General features: G+C 63.4%; 1 protein-coding gene across 1 annotated transcript; it reads left to right on the plus strand.

The window, feature by feature from the left end:
- Window positions 1-404: 404 nt before the first annotated feature.
- Window positions 405-14307, plus strand: LOC125345083 (basic proline-rich protein-like). The gene is made up of 4 exons (XM_048337324.1): window positions 405-889; window positions 11554-11681; window positions 12975-13221; window positions 13317-14307. The coding sequence occupies exons 1-4, from the start codon at window positions 405-407 to the stop codon at window positions 14305-14307; spliced, it is 1851 nt and encodes a 616-aa protein (XP_048193281.1).
- The last annotated feature ends 9668 nt before the right edge of the window (window positions 14308-23975 follow it).

Below are 23975 nucleotides of genomic sequence, written 5' to 3' on the forward strand. Positions count from 1 at the left end.
TGGGGGGGGCAGGACACAGGGAGGCAGGGCAGGACACAGGGAGGGGGGCAGGACACAGGGAGGGGGACAGGACGCGGGGCAGGCGCAGGGAGCGGGGCAGGACGCGGGGCAGGCGCAGGGAGCGGGGCAGGACGCGGGGCAGGTCTCGGGGCTGGCGTGGTGAGCAGGGCTAGGCTGGACCCCTCAAGGCCCCCACCTGCCCATGGGTGGGGACCTCCTCCTGCAGGGCTGCCCCCTCCCGATCCTCCGTGGAGACCACCCCGACTGCCATCGGTGTCTTGGGACGCGACAGCTCTGATCGTACACCACTAGTGCCCATGCTACCCACAAAGCATTCGCTGAGCACTGGGTGAGTGTGCGTGTGCGTGTGCGCACGTGCGTGTGAATGAGTGAAGGATGAATGGATGAGTGAACATGAGCAAAGAAAAGCCGGGTCCCACCTGGCTGATCCCACCTGGCTGATCCCACCTGGCGGGTCCCACCTGGCGGATCCCACCTGGCTGGTCCCACCTGGCGGGTCCCACCTGGCGGGTCCCACCTGGCGGATCCCACCTGGCGGATCCCACCTGGCTGATCCCACCTGGCGGATCCCACCTGGCGGGTCCCACCTGGCGGATCCCACCTGGCTGATCCCACCTGGCGGGTCCCACCTGGCGGGTCCCACCTGGCGGGTCCCACCTGGCGGGTCCCACCTGGCTGGTCCCACCTGGCTGATCCCACCTGGCGGATCCCACCTGGCTGATCCCACCTGGCGGATCCCACCTGGCGGATCCCACCTGGCGGATCCCACCTGGCGGATCCCACCTGTTCCTGTTGGGAGAAATCAGTTCTGCCCTGAAATGCAGGGCAGGCGAAAGGCTCAGCCCACACCGGGGGTCCTAAGAGCCGGGTGTGCGTCACACACACTCACACACTCATACATACATCCACACAGGTGCACACACTCACAATTATACATACATCCACACAGGTGCACACACAGTCACAATTATACATACATCCACACAGGTGCACTCATGCACACTCACAATTATACATACATCCACACAGGTGCACGCACACTCACAATTATACATACATCCACACAGGTGCACTCATGCATGCACAATTATACATACATCCACACAGGTGCACTCATGCATGCACAATTATACATACATCCACACAGGTGCACACACACTCACAATTATACATACATCCACACAGGTGCACACACACTCACAATTATACATACATCCACACAGGTGCACGCACACTCACAATTATACATACATCCACACAGGTGCACTCATGCATGCACAATTATACATACGTCCACACAGGTGCACTCATGCATGCACAATTATACATACGTCCACACAGGTGCACTCATGCACACTCACAATTACACATACATCCACACAGGTGCACACACTCACAATTATACATACATCCACACAGGTGCACGCACACTCACAATTATACATACATCCACACAGGTGCACTCATGCACACTCACAATTATACATACATCCACACAGGTGCACACACTCACAATTATACATACATCCACACAGGTGCACTCATGCATGCACAATTATACATACATCCACACAGGTGCACTCATGCATGCACAATTATACATACATTCACACAGGTGCACTCATGCACACTCACAATTATACATACATCCACACAGGTGCACGCACACTCACAATTATACATACATCCACACAGGTGCACTCATGCACACTCACAATTATACATACATCCACACAGGTGCACGCACACTCACAATTATACATACATCCACACAGGTGCACTCATGCATGCACAATTATACATACATCCACACAGGTGCACACACACTCACAATTATACATACATCCACACAGGTGCACGCACACTCACAATTATACATACATCCACACAGGTGCACGCACACTCACAATTATACATACATCCACACAGGTGCACTCATGCACACTCACAATTATACATACATCCACACAGGTGCACGCACACTCACAATTATACATACATCCACACAGGTGCACTCATGCATGCACAATTATACATACATCCACACAGGTGCACACACACTCACAATTATACATACATCCACACAGGTGCACGCACACTCACAATTATACATACATCCACACAGGTGCACGCACACTCACAATTATACATACATCCACACAGGTGCACTCATGCACACTCACAATTATACATACATCCACACAGGTGCACACACACTCACAATTATACATACATCCACACAGGTGCACACACACTCACAATTATACATACATCCACACAGGTGCACGCACACTCACAATTATACATACATCCACACAGGTGCACTCATGCATGCACAATTATACATACGTCCACACAGGTGCACTCATGCATGCACAATTATACATACGTCCACACAGGTGCACTCATGCACACTCACAATTATACATACATCCACACAGGTGCACACACACTCACACTCACACACATCCATACAGGCATGCACACACGCACTCTCACACGCATACACTCGCACATACGCTCACCCACACAGGCTCACACACAGGCTCACGCACACTCATCCACGCAGGCATGCACACACCACGCCCATCTATTCATGACGTTGCTCTTGGTCGCTGTAACACCACCACGTCCACCTCCCGAGGCCAGGCTGGCAGCCCGGTGTGCCCCCCACAGCCCCCGGGAGGAAGGAGCCAGAGGGCAGCGTGGGGCCTTTGTACGGCACGGCGGAGCCCCGACGGCGTGCAGCACGCTCCAGGGCCCCCCTTCCTGCCTCCCGGGGGAGCGGGGCATGGCGATGTCTACAGTCAGCCCCACCCCAGGACAGGGCCCAGAATCACCCAGGCCAGTCCCGGTAGGCAGAAGGCTCGCACCCTAGTGGGGGGCTCTCACCCTAGTGGGGGGCTCTGACCCTAGTGGGGGGCCCTCACCCTAGTGGGGGGCCCTCGCCCTAGTGGGGGGCTCTCACTCTAGTGGGGGGCCCTCACCCTAGTGGGGGGCTCTGACCCTAGTGGGGGGCCCTCACCTTAGTGGGGGCCCTCACCCTAGTGGGGGGCTCTCACCCTAGTGGGGGGCTCTGACCCTAGTTGGGGACTCTGACCCTAGTGGGGGGGCTCTCACCCTAGTGGGGGGCCCTTGCCCTAGTGGGGGGCTCTGACCCTAGTGGGGGGCCCTCACCCTACTGGGGGGCTCTCACCCTACTGGGGGGGCTCTCACCCTAGTGGGGGGCCCTCGCCCTAGTGGGGGGCTCTGACCCTAGTGGGGGGCCCTCACCCTAGTGGGGGTTTCTGAGCCCTCGCCCTAGTGAGGGGCCCTCACCCTAGTGGGGGGCTCTGACCCTAGTGGGGGGCCCTCACCCTAGTGGGGGGCTCTGACCCTAGTGGGGGGCCCTCACCCTAGTGGGGGACTCTGACCCTAGTGGGGGCCCTCACCCTAGTTGCGGGGCTCTCACCCCAGTGGGGGTCTCTGACCCTAGTGGGGGGCCCTCATCCTAGTGGGGGGCTCTGACCCTAGTGGGGGGCCCTCACCCCAGTGGGGGGTCCTCGCCCTAGTGGGGGTCTCTGACCCTAGTGGGGGGCTCTGACCCTAGTGGGGGGCCCTCACCCTAGTGGGGGGCTCTGACCCTAGTGGGGGGTCCTCGCCCTAGTGGGGGTCTCTGACCCTAGTGGGGGGCTCTGACCCTAGTGGGGGGCTCTCACCCCAGTGGGGGTCTCTGACCCTAGTGGGGGGCCCTCACCCTAGTGGGGGGCTCTGACCCTAGTGGGGGGCCCTCATCCCAGTGGGGGGGCCCTCACCCTAGTGGGGGGCTCTGACCCCAGTGGGGGGCTCTCACCCCAGTGGGGGGCCCTCACCCCAGTGGGGGGCTCTCACTAGTGGGGGCTCTCGCCCTGGCCCAGGCTTTCTCTCTGCCCACGGGGCTCTGCCCCATCCCCAGCAAGGTGCAGACCTGGGCTCCTGCGCGTGCTCAGCTTTCCACACGCGTGTGCCTGCCCTCTCCAGGAAGGGCCTGGGCTGCTCCAGGAGCCACGCAAGCCTCGGGGTCCTTTCTGTGAAGCGGGGGTGGTGGCAGCAGCCAGGGAGGGCGTCCTGGAGCCCTGTGCCGGGGGCTCTGCCCGGCTCCGTGCCGGAGGGAGGGGCCGCGGAGGGGGGCAGGGGCGCAGGCCCCCCGGCGCCCACCCTTCCCTGTGGGCGCGGCAGCCCCCTCCCCACGGGCAGCCCCGGCTCGGCTCCAGTGCAGGCGGGAGGGGTGGGGCCAGGGCTGGGAGCCTCTGCCCGCCGGGGCAAGGGGGGCACCGCCGCCCAGGTCCCCCGAGGAGACGCTGTGGGGCGGCGGTTCCAAGCCTGGGGCGCCCCCTTTCCCTCACCCGCCTCTACACAGCTGCACCACACCCCACGAATGCACCACAGTCCCCAGACAAGGAACTGGGGTGAGCAAAGGCCAGCCTGCTGAGAAGGGCTGGCGTGGGGGGGGGGGGAGGCCAGCCCGGGCCCCACCAGGCCTCCCGCGGGGGGGGGGGGAGGGGAGGCCAGCCCGGGCCCCACCAGGCCTCCCGTGGGGGGAGGGAGGGGAGGCCAGCCCGGGCCCCACCAGGCCTCCCGCGGGGGGGGGGGGGAGGGGAGGCCAGCCCGGGCCCCACCAGGCCTCCCACGGGGGGGGGAGGGGGAAGCCAGCTCAGCCCCTACCAGGCCTCCCGTGGGGGGGGAGGGGAGGCCAGCCCGGGCCCCACCAGGCCTCCCACGGGGGGGGGAGGGGGAAGCCAGCTCAGCCCCTACCAGGCCTCCCGTGGGGGGGGGAGGGGAGGCCAGCCCGGGCCCCACCAGGCCTCCCACGGGGGGGGGGGGGAGGGGAGGCCAGCCCGGGCCCCACCAGGCCTCCCGTGGGGGAGGGGGCAGCCCGGCCCCCACCAGGCCTCCCGCGGGGGGGAGGGGGAGGCCAGCTCAGCCCCCGCCAGGCCTCCCCCGGGGGTGGGGGGGACCGTCCCAGTGGCCTGAGGACAGCAGCGGCCCCCCAGTCCCAGGACCGGCAGGGACAGGGTTAAGAGCGCGGCGCCTCCCCCACTCCCTTGGAAATGGCTCCCTGGTTCCAGAATGACTCCAGCTTCCCTCTTAATCTGTATTTTACGAGTGAGAAGCTTTGCATTATGCAAATCGCTAGATAGGAACAGGTGACATTTCAGCTAAGAACATGAGCGGGCAGCCGGGGTGCCGCGGGTGCGCACATTAGTATTTGTCACCGGGGCGGTGGGGGGGGACTTCCTGCACCTTAAGGTGGACGTCTCGGCCGGGCGGGGGCCCTGTCTACACCCCTGGGGCCACGGCCGCGGCCCCCCCAAGGGGGTCCCCCCGGCCCCACTGTGGGAGCAGGGCAGGGGCGGCCCAGAGCCAGGCAGGGAGCTGCCCCACCGAGACGAGCCCCCGAGCCCCTGGGGCTCCATCCACGGGGCCTCCACCCCGCGCTCCACCCCGCCAGCCCCGGCTCTGCCCCGAGTCCCAGCAGCCCCCACCCCCACCCCGCCCCGGCCCCGGCCCCGGCCCCGCGCCGGCGGCCGCCCTGGGCGGGTGAGTGCTGTAGCCATCTATCATTCCACTGTTGGGTGCAGCCAGCGTCCATTTCCCGGGAAGCAGCCTGGGAGGAAATGGACGCGGGGAGAAGCCGGGCCACCACCCTTCACGGGAGAGCGCAGCGAGTCCTCCCATTTTCCAGCTGCCTGCGGCGGCCTCCCTCCGCACCCGCCGCGCCCGCACCCCGCTCCCGAGGGGCGACCGCTGCTCCACCACACCCAACCCAACCCCCGCCGGGGCCTCTGGGGTGGACGGTGCCAGCAAGCCTGCCCCGGGAAGGGCTGGCGGAGCCCTCTCTGGGGCCGGAGGGCGAGAGGCTCCGCCTCTCCTGAGCCCAAGCCAGGCGGCCGAGGTTGGGCCAGAACTCCTGAACAGACCTGTCCACCCCCGGCTATGCTGCCCAGCACGGCGCCCTGCCACCTGAGGGCTCGGCCCCCGGGACTCAGAATGCACAAAGGGGCAGGAAACGGCGGGGGGGGCGGGGCCGGGAGGATCCCCTCCCGGTCTCGGGGTGACCGGGAGGACAGGCGGCCTTCCGGAGCCAGCCTTGTTTCTGGGGAGGAAGCATCAGCCTCAATGTCCCCGCGGGCTCTGGCTCTATGGAATTTCCAGCAGCAGTTTCTATCAGGGCCTGGAGCCTGCTTGGCGCTCACCCTCCTGAGCGGGGGTGGGGGGGATATCTGGGACTCTCATGGGCGGGGGGGGGGGGGGGGGGCGTCTGGGGTTCTCATGGGCGGTGGGGGCGTCTGGGACTCTCATGGGCGGGGGGGGGCGTCTGGGGTTCTCATGGGCGGGGGGGGCGTCTGGGGTTCTCATGGGCGGGGGGGGCGTCTGGGACTCTCATGGGCGGGGGGGGGCGTCTGGGACACTCATGGGCGGGGGGGCGTCTGGGACACTCATGGGCGGGGGGGGCGTCTGGGACACTCATGGGCGGGGGGGCGTCTGGGACTCTCATGGGCGGGGGGGGGGCGTCTGGGGTTCTCATGGGCGGGGGGGCGTCTGGGGTTCTCATGGGCGGGGGGGGCGTCTGGGGTTCTCATGGGCGGGGGGGGCGTCTGGGGTTCTCATGGGCAGGAGGGGCATCTGGGGTTCTCATGGGCGGGGGGGGCGTCTGGGACTCTCATGGGCGGGGGGGGGCGTCTGGGACACTCATGGGCGGGGGGGGGCGTCTGGGACTCTCGTGGGCGGAGGGGGTGTCTGGGACTCTCATGGGCAGGGGGGGGCGTCTGGGACTCTCATGGGCTTCCCCGGCCCTGACCACCGGGCACCACCGCTTCCCAGGCCTGGCCAGAAGCCCCCTGGCTGTGTCCCCTTTGCCCCCCGCAGCAGATCCGCCCTCCACTGTAGCCCTGCTTCTCTAACCTGCCCCCCAAGACCCATCCCGGCCTTCGGAGCCCGTGCTCCAATGGGGCCACAGAACAAAACATGTCCACGGGGGGAGGGGAGGACGCCCAGTGGCCACATCCGACAGGTGCCACCATTCTGCAGGGCACAGGTGTGGGGGGAGGACGGGGCAAAGGGCAGAGCTCAAGGGTGCGGAGAAGGGCAGAGGGCAGGGCGACCCCTCCCCCCTCCCCCCAGGTCAGACGCCCAGCCATCCTCCCCCCTCCCCCCAGGTCAGACGCCCAGCCACCCTCCCCCCTCCCCCCAGGTCAGATGCCCAGCGACCCTCCCCCCTCCCCCCAGGTCAGACGCCCAGCCATCCTCCCCCCTCCCCCCAGGTCAGACGCCCAGCCACCCTCCCCCCTCCCCCCAGGTCAGACGCCCAGCCACCCTCCCCCCTCCCCCCAGGTCAGATGCCCCAGCGACCCTCCCCCCTCCCCCCAGGTCAGACGCCCAGCCATCCTCCCCCCTCCCCCCAGGTCAGACGCCCAGCCACCCTCCCCCCTCCCCCCAGGTCAGACGCCAGCCACCCTCCCCCCTCCCCCCAGGTCAGATGCCCAGGCGACCCTCCCCCCTCCCCCCAGGTCAGACGCCCAGCCATCCTCCCCCCTCCCCCAGGTCAGACGCCCAGCCACCCTCCCCCCTGCCCCCCAGGTCAGACGCCCAGCCACCCTCCCCCCTCCCCCCAGGTCAGACGCCCAGCCATCCTCCCCCCTCCCCCCCAGGTCAGACGCCCAGCCATCCTCCCCCCTCCCCCCCAGGTCAGACGCCCAGCCACCCTCCCCCCTCCCCCCCAGGTCAGACGCCCAGCCACCCTCCCCCCACAGCCCCCTGGACCGTAGCCGGCTCCTCATCCTCCCAGTTTCCCACCCCCTTACACACAGGGAAACGGTTTGGGAGGACCGGCCCTGGACTGTGCTTAGAGGGCCGCGTCCCCCTCCCCGTCCTCCCTCCCTCCCTCCCCAGCGGCCAGTCCAGCGGCCCCGTCACGCCCCGCCCCTGTCCTGGAGCACCACCCATGGGGGACTCGACGCATAGGCCATGAAGGGAGAGCAGGAGGAGCCCTGGGCTCGGCCCTCCTTCGGAAGTGCTCCCGTGTGTGAGGGGGGCCGGCCCCTCCTCCTGGTGGCCGAGCCCCCGCCGCCCGGCCCCAGGGCGCGGGCTGTGGAGGAGGCCGGGGCCCTCCGGAGGGGCGGCCTGGTCGAGCAGGAGAAAGGCGCCCCCATCGCAGCAGTCCCCCCCTCGGCTGCCCTCCTCCTCCCTCCCTCAGGCCCGCCAGGCCCCTCCTGAGCCCGCAGGTGGGGGTGGCCATGGGTGGGGCTCCGCGGGGGGGGGGGGGAGCCGTGGCCCAGATGAGGTTGGGGGTGGGGTCTGCCCAGGCGAAGGCCCCCACACCCCACGGGGCCTGGGTGACAGCCAGTCACGTGACACAGACGGTGGCAGCGGGTCACGTGACACCCGGGAGTCCTGGGGGCCGCTGGGGGGAGGGAATGGGGGGCTGTGAGCTGCCTGGACCAAGCAGAGGGGTGGCTCCAGGTCCTCCCACCTCCCAGCTGCCCCTCCTCCCTCTTCCTCCCTCCTTCCTCATCCTCCCTTACAGCTCCTCCCTCCTCACAGCTCCTCTTCCTCCCTTATAGCTCCTCCCCCTCACAGCTCCTCCCTCCTCACAGCTCCTCCTCACAGCTCCTCCCTCCTCTCAGCTCCCCTCCTCCCCAGCTCCTCCCCCTCACAGCTCCTCCCTCCTCTCAGCTCCTCCCCCCTCACAGTTCCTCCCTCCTCTCAGCTCCTCTTCTCAGCTCCTCCCTCCTCTCAGCTCCTCCCTCCTCTCAGCTCCCTCCTCCCCAGCTCCTCCCCCTCACAGCTCCTCCCTCCTCTCAGCTCCTCCCCCTCACAGTTCCTCCTCCTCTCAGCTCCTCCTCTCAGCTCCTCCCTCCTCTCAGCTCCTCCCTCCTCTCAGCTCCTCCCTCCTCTCAGCTCTTCCCTCCTCTCAGCTCCCCCTCCTCCCCAGCTCCTCCCTCCTCTCAGCTCCCCTCCTCCCCAGCTCCTCCGTCCTCCCCTCACACAGCGGGACTCTGAGCTCTTCTTCAGGGCCACCGGCTCCCGCTGGACTGCTGGGCTCACCCCGCGGGGTGGACAGGAAGTGAGCTGCCGCCCTCTCTCCCCCTCCCTCAGAGAGCACACTCCGGACAGAGAGGCTCGCGGGGTGGGAGGGGCAGGGGTGGGGCAGGCCAGGGCAGGCCGGGGCAAGGCCGGGGCAGGCCGGGGCAGGCCGGGGCAAGGCCGGGGCAGGCCAGGGCAGCCCGGGGCAGCCCGGGGTAGGGCTGGGGCAGGGCCAGGGCCAGGGTGGGGCAGGGCCAGGGCCGGGGCAGGGCAGGGCAGGGCATGCCAGGGCCAGGGCAGGCCGGGGCAGCCCGGGGCAGGCCGGGGCAGGGCCCTGCTGTCACCGGAGGGGCCCGGCCCCGTGCCGGAGGGAGTGGCAGCCCCTCCTCCCGAGCCCCAGGGCTGCATCCCACCGCCGGTCTGCAGCCCGCGGCGGCGGCGAGATTCCACCTTAAGTGGGTTTGATCAGCCCCGCACCGGTGAGCGCATGCTAATATTGGCTCCAATAAAGAGCAAATCAGGACCCAAGTCGGCGCGTCTTATCGCACAGTCAGAACTGATGGCTGCAGAGTCATAAAGATCCCATTTAATCTCGCGCCTATCTATCACCCTGCCGTCGCGTCCTCTTTGTGCCGGGTAATATGTGCTCATTACGAAAGCAAAACAGATCTGGCATGAATAAGCGCGGGATGAAGTGCTCACTCGGAACCTGACAGCATGATCGGTGGCGGCAGTAATCGCAGAGAATCGAGGGCTAAATTATTCCATAACCGTGATTTGAGGGGACAGCCGGGAGCACCCCACAGCTGCCGGCGGCACGGCGGCGCGTCCGGATAAAACATCCCTCCCAATTTACCGGGCCGCGCTTGACTAATCTGCCGCCGAGAGCACACTGTCTAATCATGCCATCAACACCAGAAGAGGCTCAATTGGGACTCAAATGAAAGGAGATTGGAGAACCACCCTCCATTGAAATTACACTTGTAAATGAGCCGGAGTTTTCTGTTCGGAGTGCGAGCGCATGGGAAATCTGCCCAAGAAGTTGGGGTTGGGAGCGGTGGGCAGAGGGTGGCCGGGGCGGCCCGAGGGAGCCCGCCCAGGGGAGGGGAGGTGCCCCCCGGTGGGCACGGGAGGAAGGGGCCAGGGAGGAGCCGGTGGGCACGGGAGGACGGGGCCAGGGAGGAGCCGGTGGGCACGGGAGGACGGGGCCAGGGAGGAGCCGGTGGGCACGGGAGGACGGGGCCAGGGAGGAGCCGGTGGGCACGGGAGGACGGGGCCAGGGAGGAGCCGGTGGGCACGGCAGGAAGGGGCCAGGGAGGAGCCGGGCCGCTGGGCCTGGCCTGCGGAGGCTGGGCTCACTGCTGGGCCGCAGCCTGACGGGCCTCCCCTTGCCTTCCGCGGTGGCCCTGCCGGCCTCCCTCCGGACTCTTCCCATGTCCCTCTGTGATCGAGGGCGCGTGGGGGAGCCCGTCTCGCCCCACAGCGGGGGCACGTAGGGGCCCCTGGGGCTGGGGCCAGCTGGGGCCAGTCTGACTGTCGTGCACCAGAGGACCTTGCCACACCCCCAGACCCAGGCATGTCCCCGCGGGACATCCCACGAGAAGGGACAGTGGCAGGGAAAGGCCAGCCCTGGCGGGAGCCTAGGAAAGTAGGAAGCCCGGCATGCAGTGCGCTGGGGCCAGAGGCCTTCATGGTGCCAGCGGGGTCTATGCAGGGGCTGGGGGGGGGCGGGCATTGGACAGGGGAGGACCAGGGCAGGCCAGGTCTGGAACGGGCCAGGTCTGGGGCAGGGGAGGTCTGGGCGGAGAGACGCCTGCCGAGAGTTGCTTTCTACGTGCCGCGTCCTTGGGCTCAGGGGTGGAGGCCTGCATGTCCCCATGGACAGCGCTGGCTTTGCTGCTGCGCGCCCTGCCCGGCAGCCTGAGCCGCTGGCCGGAGTGCCCGACGGCACCTCCTCACAGGCCTTTATGTAAATCAGGGCCTAATTAGCCCATCCAGCATTTGTGTAGAATATCATTTTTTAATTACCAGCCCTGGGCAGGTTTGGCTGCTGCCTGTTGTGGGGCCAATTACCATAAATCCCCCGGTAACAATTAACAATGTTGGAGCCGAGCTGCGTGTATTCCAGTGTTATAATTGTGCACGCTCTTGTTAATTGGCCTATCTGACTCTTTACTTTTTATGCTGCTCATCTGCTCATTACCGCAGCCATTTAATTCAATTAGCACCTTAATTAGAGGAACAGCCTTGTCCAATGTCGGGGCCTTGTCAGGGAGCCGGCCTGATGAGCAGAGACAAACACGGCCCTGGTGCGCGAGGCTGCAGAGGGAGGTGGGGGGCCGGGCGCTGCCTGAAGGGGAACGGCCAGCCTCCCACTGGGGTTCCAGCTACCCTGGGGGGACCCCAAAGACCACAGGAGTGATCTTGCCCCCACGCCCATGGGCACCCTAAACCCCACTGGCTCCCTCGACCTCCTGTGCCCTTCAGGAGGGCTGCGGGCGTGCCAGCCCTCCTCCGGGGCCGCAAGGGCTCCGTGGACATGGCAGGCCCGCCAGCCCTCCTTTGGGGCTGCGGGGCCCGGCGGACACGGCCCCCAGTGGACACAGGGCCCCGGGGTGGTTTTGTTTTGTGCCAGTCTATTGAAATTGCTATTCCCTGCCTATTAATTCTCCTAATTAGAATTAAATGAAGCATGTTAAATTGCTAGATGAACCAATAATTAAGCAGCCACGGCACTAGGACTGCATACCATGCGGGCAGGGGCCGCTCTCCCTCCAGCGCAGGGACCCGGCCCAGCCAGGGAGCCTCCAGGAGGCCGGCCACAGCTCTGCTCCGCGGGGTGGATGTGTGCCTGGGTGTGTGGCCGTGCGGTGGCACGTGTGAAGCTCATGGGGGGGTGCGCGCCTGTGGAGGAGGGCATCCGAGCAACGGCTTTGGCCTGGGGGGGCTGCCTGGGCACAGCCAGCCGGGCACCAGGGACGCCAGGGGGCAGGCCGCACTGGGGACATTACCAGACCCCTTGGGGACAGGTTCCACGGGGCGGACCTGCCTGCCCCAGGGGGCTGGAACGAGGCAGGGAGGCGCGAATTCCCGCCAGCCTGGGGAAGGGGTAGAAAACCAGGCAGGAGGCCGGAATGGGCAGGGCGCGGGGCGCGGGCCGCAGGAAGCTGGGCTGGGCTGGGCGCTGGCTGGGCGGGCCGCGGGCCGCAGGAAGCTGGGCTGGGCTGGGCGCTGGCTGGGCAGGGCGCGGGGCTCTGGGCTGGGCTGGGCGCTGGCTGGGCAGGGCGCGGGGCGCAGGAAGCTGGGCTGGGCTGGGCGCTGGCTGGGCAGGGCGCGGGGCGCAGGAAGCTGGGCTGGGCTGGGTGCTGGCTGGGCAGGGCGCGGGGCGCGGGGCGCAGGAAGCTGGGCTGGGCTGGGCTGGGCGCTGGCTGGGCAGGGCGCGGGGCTCTGGGCTGGGCTGGGCTGGGCGCTGGCTGGGCAGGGCGCGGAGTGCGGGGCGCGGGGCGCAGGAAGCTGGGCTGGGCGTAGAGCTCCGGCCGCCCCGCGGCTCTCGGGTTCCAAGCCATTGTGACGCCCCACCTGGCGCCTCGCGCCTCGGGCGCCGCCCAGACGGCTCCCCCAGGAACTTCGGGCAGGGAGGGGCCGTGAGGCCGCCCGCGCCCTCCCTGCGCCCCGTTAACCCCCCCACCCCTCCCTCCCCCCCTGCCCTGTCCCCCCTCCCCCCTCCCCCCTCCCTGTCCCCCCTCTCCCGCCCCGCGCCCGCCCCCCCCCCCCCCGCCCTGCCCGCTCCCTACCCCGCGTGCTGCTCCAGGCCCGGCTCCCCGCTCCGCCCAGTCTGCCCAGTGCCTTGCGCTCCTCCCCTTCCGGCGCCCTGCCGCCCATCCTGCCCCCTGCCCCTCGCCCTACAGGGTGCCCCGTCCCCAGGGGCCTGTCCCACGCCCTCTCCGGTGTCCTGCCCCGCACCCTGTCCCCCGCCCCGAACCCTACCGGGTGCCCTGACCCCAGGACCCTGTTCCACGTCCTGAGCGGCGTCCCGTCGCTCACGCTGCCCCCCGCCCTGCACCTTCTCGGGGGCCCGGACCCCAGGGGCCTGTCCCGGGGCCTGAGCGGCGCCCCACCCGCCCACCCTGCCCCCCGCCCCGCACCTTCTCGGGGGCCCGGACCCCAGGGGCCTGTCCCGCGCCCTGAGCGGCGCCCCGCCGCCCTCCCTGCCCCCCCGCCCCGCACCCCGCGTGGTGCCCTGACCCCAGGGGCCTGTCCCGCGCCCTGAGCGGCGCCCCGCCGCCCACCCTGCCCCCCGATGCGCACCTTCCCGGATGCCCGGACCCCAGGGGCCTGTCCCGCGCCCTGCCCCCCGATGCGCACCTTCCCGGGTGCCCGGACCCCAGGGGCCTGTCCCGCGCCCTGCCCCCCGATGCGCACCTTCCCGGGTGCCCGGACCCCAGGGGCCTGTCCCGCGCCCTGCCCCCCGATGCGCACCTTCCCGGGTGCCCGGACCCCAGGGGCCTGTCCCGCACCCTGTCCCCCGCCCCGCACCTTCCCGGGTGCCCGGACCCCAGGGGCCTGTCCCGAGCCCTGTCCCCCGATGCGCACCTTCCCGGGTGCCCTGACCGCAGGGGCCTGTCCCGCGCCCTGAGCGGCGCCCCGCCGCCCACCCTGCCCCCCGCCCCGCACCCCGCCTGGTGCCGAGTCCCCCCGCAGCCCCGGCGCTCAGCCCCCCGCCCCGCGCCCCGGGCCCTGCTCAGCACCCGGCCCATCGCTGTGCCTCTCGCTCACTGCCCGGCCCCCGCGCCCTGTCCCCCGGCCTGCGCCCTGCCCGTGGTCCGTCTCCGTGCCCTGTCGCCGACCCAGTGCCCCGCGCCCGGGCCCGCGCCCCGCTTCCCACCCTGGGCCTTCTTCCGCAGGTTGTGCCCCGCCGGGTCCCGCGCGCCCGGCCCCTCTCCGAGCCCCGGCCCCTGCGCCCTGTCCCTGCTGCACAACCTGTCCCCGGCTCTCCCTCCACGCCCTGCCGGGGGCCCCGCACCGGGCGCCGAGCCGCCTCGCTCCGGTCCTGCCCCACTCCCGGCCCCCCGGCGGGAGCCCCGGCCTGGGGCGCTGGTGCGGAGCCGCCCGCCCCGGCCCCTGACGCGGGCCCGGAGCTGCCCGCCGCGCTCCGCACCGGCAGGGAGCCCCCCGGTGGCCGCTCCGAGCCAGGACACCTCGCGGTCCCGGAGCGCGCGCCGCTGCGCTCGGGCGCCCTGAGGAGCCCGCGGGGCCTCTGCGAGCCGCGCCCCGAGGCGCCAAGCGCCGGCCGCGCCCCACCCGCGGTGCCCCAGCCCTGCGCGCCCGCGCGGGCCCCCGCAGCCACGGAGGAGCCAGAGCCCCAGGCAAATCCAGCTCTTCGTGCCTCAGTTCCCCACCCCTGAGGCAGGTGGGGGGGGGGGGCTGGCCCCTCTCAGGGTGGCGGGGTGATGGTTGCTCCTCTGATGGCCCAGAACACGACCCGGAGTGGACTAGCGGTGCGCGAGCACGAGCCGTGCCCAACCATCGCGGCGCGCCCACCCCGCCAGACGCCTCCAATCCCCGCAGGCTGAGGGCCCCGGCAGGGCCTGCAGGTGGGTAAGAGAACTCGCCCCTGGGGGGGGGGCTGTGGCTGGAGCCCCCAGTGGGCCACGGTGGGGGGGGGATCCCTGTCACTTGGATAGGGAGGGAACTCGCCCCCCCTCCCCCGCTGTGGCTGGAGCCCCTAGTGGGCCACGGTGGGGGGGGGGATCCCTGTCACTTGGGTAGGGAGGGGCAGGCGGGGGGGGGGGGGAACACTCCAGGCGGATGCTTTGCTTTCTGACAGGGTCGGGCTGACCCCGGCCCCCCCCCCGCCCCCCCTCCCCGCAGGGGCCAGTCACCCCTGGGCCGCCTCCCAGCTGTAAACTTCCCGGTAACAGCCTGCTCCTGCAGCTGGAAGATATTGACTCCCAGGAGAAACAATGGCACGAATAAAATAAAAATAAAAAAGTTAATTATCCTTTGTGTTTGTAATTTAATTAAAGATGCAGTAAAGTTTTACTGTTTTTTCCAGGTGATGATGTTTAGAGCCCGAAAAGCTATTTGTGCTGGTGAGATTAAAGTACATTTTAAAATGTTCCTCGAGTACTTTCACATTTGTTGATAGATTTTTAAATTAAACTTTAAATTGTAATCTAAATTACCTCCAACAATTCATGGTCCCTGTAATGAACTCCCACCGCGGGCGCTGTCATCTGCCGATGATGGAGTGCGGATGATGGGCTCCGCCACGGGCGCCCGCGGAGCCCAAGCCACATCAAAGCCGCAGAGGCCGGGGGGACCCACCCGGGACCGGGGACGCAGCCCCAGCCAGCGCCAGGCCGCCCAGCTCCGGCCGGGGGGACCCACCGGGGACCGGGACGCAGCCCCAGCCAGCGCCAGGCCGCCCAGCTCCGGCCGGGGGGGACCCACCGGGGACCGGGACGCAGCCCCAGCCAGCGCCAGGCCGCCCAGCTCCGGCCGGGGGGACCCACCGGGGACCGGACGCAGCCCCAGCCAGCGCCAGGCCGCCCAGCTCCGGCCGGGGGGACCCACCGGGGACCGGACGCAGCCCCAGCCAGCGCCAGGCCGCCCAGCTCCGGCCGGGGGGACCCACCCGGGACGGGGACGCAGCCCCAGCCAGCGCCAGGCCGCCCAGCTCCGGCCGGGGGGACCCACCCGGGACCGGGACGCAGCCCCAGCCTGCGCCAGGCCGCCCAGCTCCGGCCCGCCGCGGAGGGGGCAGAAAGCGCCTGAGCGGGAAGGGGCACACACTTCCCGTGTGGCCGGCAGTGCGGGCGCGGGGCGCCGGGGGCTCCCCGCTGGACAGCCAGCCCCCTCCGTGCAAGGGCCTCCATCCAAGGCCTAGGCCAGCCCTGCCCCTGCCAGCCCCCACGCAGCCCGGGCTCAGGCCAAGCAGAATGTGGGCCGCTGTTTGTAAGTTTGCCGCCTGCCTTTTCCTGTGGCCCTGTGCTTTGCACACACCCGTGCTTTGCGCGCACACTCATGCTTTGCGCGCACACCCGTGCTTTGCACGCACCCGTGCTTTGCACACCCCCGTGATGCTCTGGAAAGCGGCGCGTGCGTGGGCAGCAGGCTGCGCTTCGGCCCGGGGAGGCGGCCCACTGGCCGGGCCTCACCAGCACCGAGTGGTCATTCGGTGGCGGGCCCTCCGCGGCCACGGACAGTGCAGGCCGAGGGAGGCAGCCCCGGCCGCCGGGAAGCTGGGTGGCAGCCGGGCACACCCGCGCCGGACACCGGGCCGCCCTGGGTTTGCCAGCTGCCCACGCCCCTCCCCATTTCCACTAATAAATGCCTCCAGCTTCCTCTGGGTCTGTGTCTCTGAGCTCCGGACTAAACACACGGGCCACCTGCCCCTGGGGCCCTCCCTGCATGCTGGGCACAGCCCTCGGGACCCCAGGGCACCCGAGGACGCGTATCCACTGCCTTGCAAGACAGGTGTCTCTGAGAGCCATCCATTTTTCACTCAGTGAACGCTTTCTTTCTGCTGACTTGTGCCGGTGCTCTGTGTCTTTGGGGTCTGAGCTCCCTGTCAGGCACAGTTTGCAGGGGGCTCCGCCGCTCCTGGGGCTGTCTGCGCATTCCGCCACTTGGCTCCTCATTTGAAGAAATTCCCACTTGTCGGTTTTTGCCTTTGTCGTCTATGCATTTGGGATTATATCTGAAAATCATTGCCAGGATTAATGTCAGAGAATTTTTTTCCAATCCTGTTTTTTTTAATAAAAAAAAAACAAACAACACAACACTATTCATATTTAAAGTATCTTCCCTTTCTAACGGCTTGCTGTCCTGTGTCAAACATGGGTCTTGATAAACTGTCCTGTGTGCAAATATGTGGATTTGCTTGGAGAATCTATCTTGAGTTTTATTGGTTTATTCATGTGCTCCAGCATTATTGCCACCCCGTTTTGCTTTCTATGTTTTTGTAGTGTATTTTAACCTACTTTTGCTCTTCTTTTCCCAAAAATACTTCAGATGTCTTTGTATCTTCATTTATAATGTAAACTTTGAGACTAGCTTGCTGCATTCTCAAAACCTTTTATTTGAATTATTCTTAATCCATAGATTAATTCAGGGTGCACCATGGCTGCACCAACATGATATGCCTCTTTTCCCACAGGCTTGGGGTCTTTGGGTTTTCTAGGTAAGGATCCCATGCTTTCTCTTTACAGTTACTTCCTGGGTCCCTTGCTATCTTGTGTGGTTGTGCAAGGGATGTTTGACTGAGGTGCAGGGGACGGGACGTGAAGTCAGTTTGGGCAGCAAAGTTGAGTAGACTCCATCTCCAAAATAACCAGCAACACGTGTTGCTCAAGTGGTGGAGCGCCAGCTAAGTAAGCACAAGGTCTTGAGTCCAGACCCTGGTCCCAACAAAACAACAACAAAAAGTTCTCCTCTTCTGTGAGTTCAGACCATAAACAAGGATTGGAAATATGGAATCTTTCTATTAAGATTAGCACATGCTTCTGTCTTCTCGCCCACTCACAGATTTCTGAGGTTAAACCATCTTTGCATTCCCCCACTAAGCCTATTGAACAATGATTTTCAAAAATACACCCTTGAGACTGGTTTTTATTTATGAATTGTCATGGAGGCTAGAGTATTGAGAGCCCATGGCGTGAGCTGAGCTGTGTTCGTTTTCCCTCTGGGAACGTTTGCTGAGAAACAGTCCCATCTTTCTCAAAGAGTTTTAGTGCAGAATTATTTTTGTATTCCATTTTCTTTCATGAGTATTGCTCTCTGCACTGTTTCTATTTACTCCAGTGTTTATTTGGAGCTTTCTGTGTCTGTGCCTGTGTGCACACACATGTGCACCAATCCTGGGGCTTGAATTCAGGGCCTGAATGCTGTCCCTGAGCTTTTCCATTGGAGGTTAGCGCTCTGCCACTTGAGCCACGGCTCTCCTTCTATCATGTTGGTGGTTAATTGGAGATAAGAGTCTCATGGAGTTTCCTGCTCAGGGCTGGCTTTGAAATGCAATCCTGGGATCACAGCCTCCTGAGAAGCTAGGATTACAGATGTGAGTCACTGGCATCTAGCCATTTGGCATTTTTATTTTCAGTGACAATTCCTCATTTTGTGTAAGTTTTCTGACTATCTTAGCGAGTAGCCATTCATAATTTCCCTGTTATTTTCGCAGTGATCTCCAGCTTTCATGCTGTTTGCTTACTTTGCTTCTTTTTTCTCTCAGTGTCTGTCCTCCCAAAGGTCTGCTTGGTCCATTATATTCACAGGGACCCATGTTAGCTTCATAAATACTCTCTTTGACTATTAATGTTAGACTTTTTTTTGCCAGTTCTGGTGCTTGAACTCAGGGCCTGAGCACTGTCCCTGGCTTCTTTTTGCTCAAGGCTAGCGCTCTACCACTTGAGCCACAGCACCACTTCCAGCCTTTCCTGTATAGTGGTGCTGAGGAATCGAACCCAGGGCTTCATGCATTCAAGGCAAGCACGCTACTGCTTAGCCACATTCCCTGCCTTAGAATTATTTTTAGTTTTGTGGATTTTGTTTTTACTTTTAAATTTCCATCTCATTTCTTTAGATATATATTCTTTTGTACTTTTTCCTTATGTTTCCAGAGTTTGAACCCAAGACCTCACGCTTGCCAGCTGTTGGCCCATTGAACCATGCCCCCAGACCTTTTGTGCCATTGATTTTCAAATAGAGTCTTGCATTAATGCCTGGGCAAGGCTGGGTGACAGTTTTCTCATCACTGCATAGCTGGGATGGCAGGTATATGCCACCAAATCCAGCTTATTGATTGTCCTCAGAGATCGGACTATGTGCTCTCTTGCGGTGTGTGTATGGTGATAGCAATCGCATACCGGCACTAGATTTGAGGTAGGGATTTGCCTGCCTCCACAGGAAGCCGTAACAGCTGCCTAGTCCAGAACGTGGCCCTGTGCATACTTAGTTGCACCAGAAGAAATCTATATTCTCTGTGGGGCATGTGAGTCGATAGATAATGATTATAACTCAGTCAGTTTACTATAAGTAACATGCTAACCTGGATACCTGTTGAGATTAGAATTCAATTAATTAAGTAACTAAAGTGCACATTTGGTTATTTTATAAGAAAGGGATAGTGGGATGGCTCAAGTAGCAGAGCACTTGCTCCAAACCCTGAGTTCAAACCCCAGTGCTGCAAATAGACAGAAGTATTTGTGGAAAGCTCTGAATGCCATAGTTCATTTATATACTTAGTCTGGTTATTTTCTCCATTTTAGTTTTGTATTGTTCGAGTCTGAACCATTTAGCATGCACACGTAAACGTCACTGTATATTCTTGAACTGTTGTTCTTTTGAGCTAGTGTCTAATCTAGTCTTCTTTTGTTCTTTGTGATTTTTTTGGCCTTAATTCTATTTTGTCTATGGTAAGAACTGCTACCCATAGTTGCCTGGTGCTTATTTTGCCAGGTGTATCTTCTCTCCTTGGTTTCAATTCTGTCTGTACCTTTCCTTTAAAAAATGTCTTCTACGGCTGGGAATATGGCCTAGTGGCAAGAGTGCTTGCCTCACATACATGAAGCCCTGGGTTCGATTCCCCAGCACCACATATATGGAAAACGGCCAGAAGGGGCGCTGTGGCTCAAGTGGCAGAGTGCTGGCCTTGAGCGGGAAGAAGCCAGGGACGGTGCTCAGGCCCTGAGTCCAAGGCCCAGGACTGGCCAAAAAAAAAAAAAATGTCTTCTATGCAGCTAGTACCAGCTCTGCTCTCAGTCCAGCCTGAGTCGGCCATCGGATCGGGAGAGCAGCTTGCTGATGCTTACTGTATTCCGTGTCAGCGTGGGGGCTGTCTCTGCCATCATATTCTGTTGATTGCTCATCCTCTTTTTCAGGTTTGCAAAGGCCCCACCTTTCGGCTTTCCCCCAACTCCAGGGACCTTAACTCCTTTCTCCCCCAGGTGCGGTGTGCAGGCATTTCTCCCAGGTGTGTTGTGCAGGCATTTCTCCCCAGGTGTGCTGTGCAGGCATTTCTCTCCAGGTGTGGTGTGCAGGCATTTCTCCAGGTGTGGTGTGCAGGCATTTCTCCCCAGGTGCGGTGTGCAGGCATTTCTCCCCAGGTGCTCTGTGCAGGCATTTCTCCCCAGGGGTGGTGTGCAGGCATTTCTCCCAGGTGTGGTGGTGCAGTCATTTCTCTCCAGGTGTGGTGTGCAGGCATTTCTCCCAGGTGTGCTGTGCAGGCATTTCTCCCCAGGTGCACTGTGCAGGCATTTCTCCCCAGGTGCACTGTGCAGGCATTTCTCCCAGGTGTGGTGTGCAGGCATTTCTCCCAGGTGTGGTGTGCAGGCATTTCTCCCCAGGTGTGCTGTGCAGGCATTTCTCCCAGGTGTGCTGTGCAGGCATTTCTCCCCAGGTGCCCTGTGCAGGCATTTCTCCCAGGTGTGGTGTGCAGGCATTTCTCCCCAGGTGCCCTGTGCAAGCATTTCTCCCAGGTGTGGTGTGCAGGCATTTCTCCCAGGTGTGGTGTGCAGGCATTTCTCCCAGGTGTGGTGTGCAGGCATTTCTCCCCAGGTGCACTGTGCAGGCATTTCTCCCAGGTGTGGTGTGCAGGCATTTCTCCCCAGGTGCGGTGTGCAGGCATTTCTCCCCAGGTGCTCTGTGCAGGCATTTCTCCCCAGGGGTGGTGTGCAGGCATTTCTCCCAGGTGTGGTGTGCAGTAATTTCTCTCCAGGTGTGGTGTGCAGGCATTTCTCCCAGTGTGCTGTGCAGGCATTTCTCCCCAGGTGCACTGTGCAGGCATTTCTCCCAGGTGTGGTGTGCAGGCATTTCTCCCAGGTGTGGTGTGCAGGCATTTCTCCCCAGGTGTGCTGTGCAGGCATTTCTCCCCAGGTGCACTGTGCAGCATTTCTCCCAGGTGTGGTGTGCAGGCATTTCTCCCCAGGTGCACTGTGCAGGCATTTCTCCCAGGTGCACTGTGCAGGCATTTCTCCCAGGTGTGGTGTGCAGGCATTTCTCCCCAGGTGTGCTGTGCAGGCATTTCTCCCCAGGTGCACTGTGCAGGCATTTCTCCCAGGTGTGGTGTGCAGGCATTTCTCCCCAGGTGCACTGTGCAGGCATTTCTCCCAGGTGTGGTGTGCAGGCATTTCTCCCAGTTGTGCTGTGCAGGCATTTCTCCCAGGTGTGGTGTGCAGGCATTTCTCCCCAGGTGTGGTGTGCAAGCATTTCTCCCAGGTGTGGTGTGCAGGCATTTCTCCCAGGTGCGGTGTGCAGGCATTTCTCCCAGGTGTGGTGTGCAGGCATTTCTCCCAGGTGTGGTGTGCAGGCATTTCTCCCAGGTGTGCTGTGCAGGCATTTCTCCCCAGGTGTGGTGTGCAGGCATTTCTCCCCAGGTGTGGTGTGCAGGCATTTCTCCCAGTGTGGTGTGCAGGCATTTCTCCCCAGGTGCACTATGCAGGCATTTCTCCCAGGTGTGCTGTGCAGGCATTTCTCCCCAGGGGTGGTGTGCAGGCATTTCTCCCCAGGTGTGCTGTGCAGCATTTCTCCCCAGGTGTGGTGTGCAGGCATTTCTCCCAGGTGTGGTGTACAGGCATTTCTCCCCAGGTGCACTGTGCAGGCATTTCTCCCAGGTGTGGTGTGCAGGCATTTCTCCCCAGGTGTGCTGTGCAGGCATTTCTCCCCAGGTGCTCTGTGCAGGCATTTCTCCCAGGTGTGCTGTACAGGCATTTCTCCCCAGGTGTGGTGTGCAGGCATTTCTCCCAGGTGTGGTGTGCAGCATTTCTCCCCAGGTGTGGTGTGCAGGCATTTCTCCCAGGTGTGCTGTGCAGGCATTTCTCCCCAGGGGTGGTGTGCAGGCATTTCTCCCCAGGGGTGGTGTGCAGGCATTTCTCCCCAGGTGCACTGTGCAGGCATTTCTCCCAGTGTGGTGTGCAGGCATTTCTCCCAGTGTGCTGTGCAGGCATTTCTCCCCAGGTGTGGTGTGCAGGCATTTCTCCCCAGGTGTGGTGTGCAGGCATTTCTCCCAGGTGTGGTGTGCAGGCATTTCTCCCAGATGTGGTGTGCAGGCATTTCTCCCAGGTGTGGTGTGCAGGCATTTCTCCTAGGTGTGCTGTACAGGCATTTCTCCCCAGGTGTGGTGTGCAGGCATTTCTCCAGGTGTGGTGTGCAGGCATTTCTCCCAGGTGTGGTGTGCAGGCATTTCTCCCCAGGTGTGGTGTGCAGGCATTTCTCCCAGGTGCCGTGTGCAGGCATTTCTCCCAGGTGTGGTGTGCAGGCATTTCTCCCAGGTGTGGTGTGCAGCATTCTCCCCAGGTGTGGTGTGCAGGCATTTCTCCAGGTGTGGTGTGCAGGCATTTCTCCCAGGTGTGGTGTGCAGGCATTTCTCCCAGGTGTGGTGTGCAGGCATTTCTCCCCAGGTGTGGGTGTGCAGGCATTTCTCCCAGGTGTGCTGTACAGGCATTTCTCCCAGGTGTGGTGTGCAGGCATTTCTCCCAGGTGTGGTGTGCAGGGCATTTCTCCCCAGTGTGGTGTGCAGGCATTTCTCCCAGGTGTGCTGTACAGGCATTTCTCCCCAGGTGTGGTGTGCAGGCATTTCTCCCCAGGGGTGGTGTGCAGGCATTTCTCCCCAGGGGTGGTGTGCAGGCATTTCTCCCCAGGGGTGGTGTGCAGGCATTTCTCCCAGGTGTGGTGTGCAGTCATTTCTCTCCAGGTGTGGTGTGCAGGCATTTCTCCCAGGTGTGCTGTGCAGGCATTTCTCCAGGTGTGCTGTGCAGGCATTTCTCCCAGGTGTGCTGTGCAGGCATTTCTCCCCAGGGGTGGTGTGCAGGCATTTCTCCCAGGTGTGCTGTGCAGGCATTTCTCCCCAGGTGTGGTGTGCAGGCATTTCTCCCAGGTGTGCTGTGCAGGCATTTCTCCCAGGGTGGTGTGCAGGCATTTCTCCCCAGGGGTGGTGTGCAGGCATTTCTCCCCAGGTGCTCTGTGCAGGCATTTCTCCCCAGGTGTGTTGTGCAGGCATTTCTCCCCAGGTGTGGTGTGCAGGCATTTCTCCCCAGGTGTGGTGTGCAGGCATTTCTCCCAGGTGTGCTGTGCAGGCATTTCTCCCCAGGGGTGGTGTGCAGGCATTTCTCCCAGGGGTGGTGTGCAGGCATTTCTCCCCAGGGGTGGTGTGCAGGCATTTCTCCCCAGGGGTGGTGTGCAGGCATTTCTCCCCAGGGGTGGTGTGCAGGCATTTCTCCCCAGGTGTGGGTGCAGGCATTTCTCCCAGGTGTGGTGTGCAGGCATTTCTCCCCAGGTGTGGTGTGCAGGCATTTCTCCCAGGTGTGCTGTACAGGCATTTCTCCCCAGGTGTGGTGTGCAGGCATTTCTCCAGGTGTGGTGTGCAGGCATTTCTCCCCAGGTGTGGTGTGCAGGCATTTCTCCAGGTGTGCTGTACAGGCATTTCTCCCAGGTGTGGTGTGCAGGCATTTCTCCCAGGGGTGGTGTGCAGGCATTTCTCCCCAGGGGTGGTGTGCAGGCATTTCTCCCCAGGGGTGGTGTGCAGGCATTTCTCCCAGGTGTGGTGTGCAGTCATTTCTCTCCAGGTGTGGTGTGCAGGCATTTCTCCCAGGTGTGCTGTGCAGGCATTTCTCCCAGGTGTGCTGTGCAGGCATTTCTCCAGGTGTGCTGTGCAGGCATTTCTCCCAGGGGTGGTGTGCAGGCATTTCTCCCAGGTGTGCTGTGCAGGCATTTCTCCCCAGGTGTGGTGTGCAGGCATTTCTCCCAGGTGTGCTGTGCAGGCATTTCTCCCCAGGGGTGGTGTGCAGGCATTTCTCCCCAGGGGTGGTGTGCAGGCATTTCTCCCCAGGGGTGGTGTGCAGGCATTTCTCCCCAGGTGTGTTGTGCAGGCATTTCTCCCAGGTGTGGTGTGCAGGCATTTCTCCCAGGTGTGC

This window comes from Perognathus longimembris, unplaced genomic scaffold (assembly GCF_023159225.1).
Source record: "Perognathus longimembris pacificus isolate PPM17 unplaced genomic scaffold, ASM2315922v1 HiC_scaffold_5289, whole genome shotgun sequence".
NCBI lineage: Eukaryota > Metazoa > Chordata > Mammalia > Rodentia > Heteromyidae > Perognathus > Perognathus longimembris.

What these genes read in the sequence shown, in the direction of transcription:
- LOC125345083 (XM_048337324.1), top strand. Translation starts at nt 405, where the DNA reads ATGAGTGAACATGAGCAAAGAAAAGCCGGGTCCCACCTGGCTGATCCC. An exon ending in AGTGGACACAGGGCCCCGGG is followed by an intron (nt 11,682 to 12,974) that starts GTGGTTTTGTTT and finishes CTCGCCCTACAG; the next exon opens with GGTGCCCCGTCCCCAGGGGC. An exon ending in CGCCCCGCACCTTCTCGGGG is followed by an intron (nt 13,222 to 13,316) that starts GCCCGGACCCCA and finishes CCCTGACCCCAG; the next exon opens with GGGCCTGTCCCGCGCCCTGA.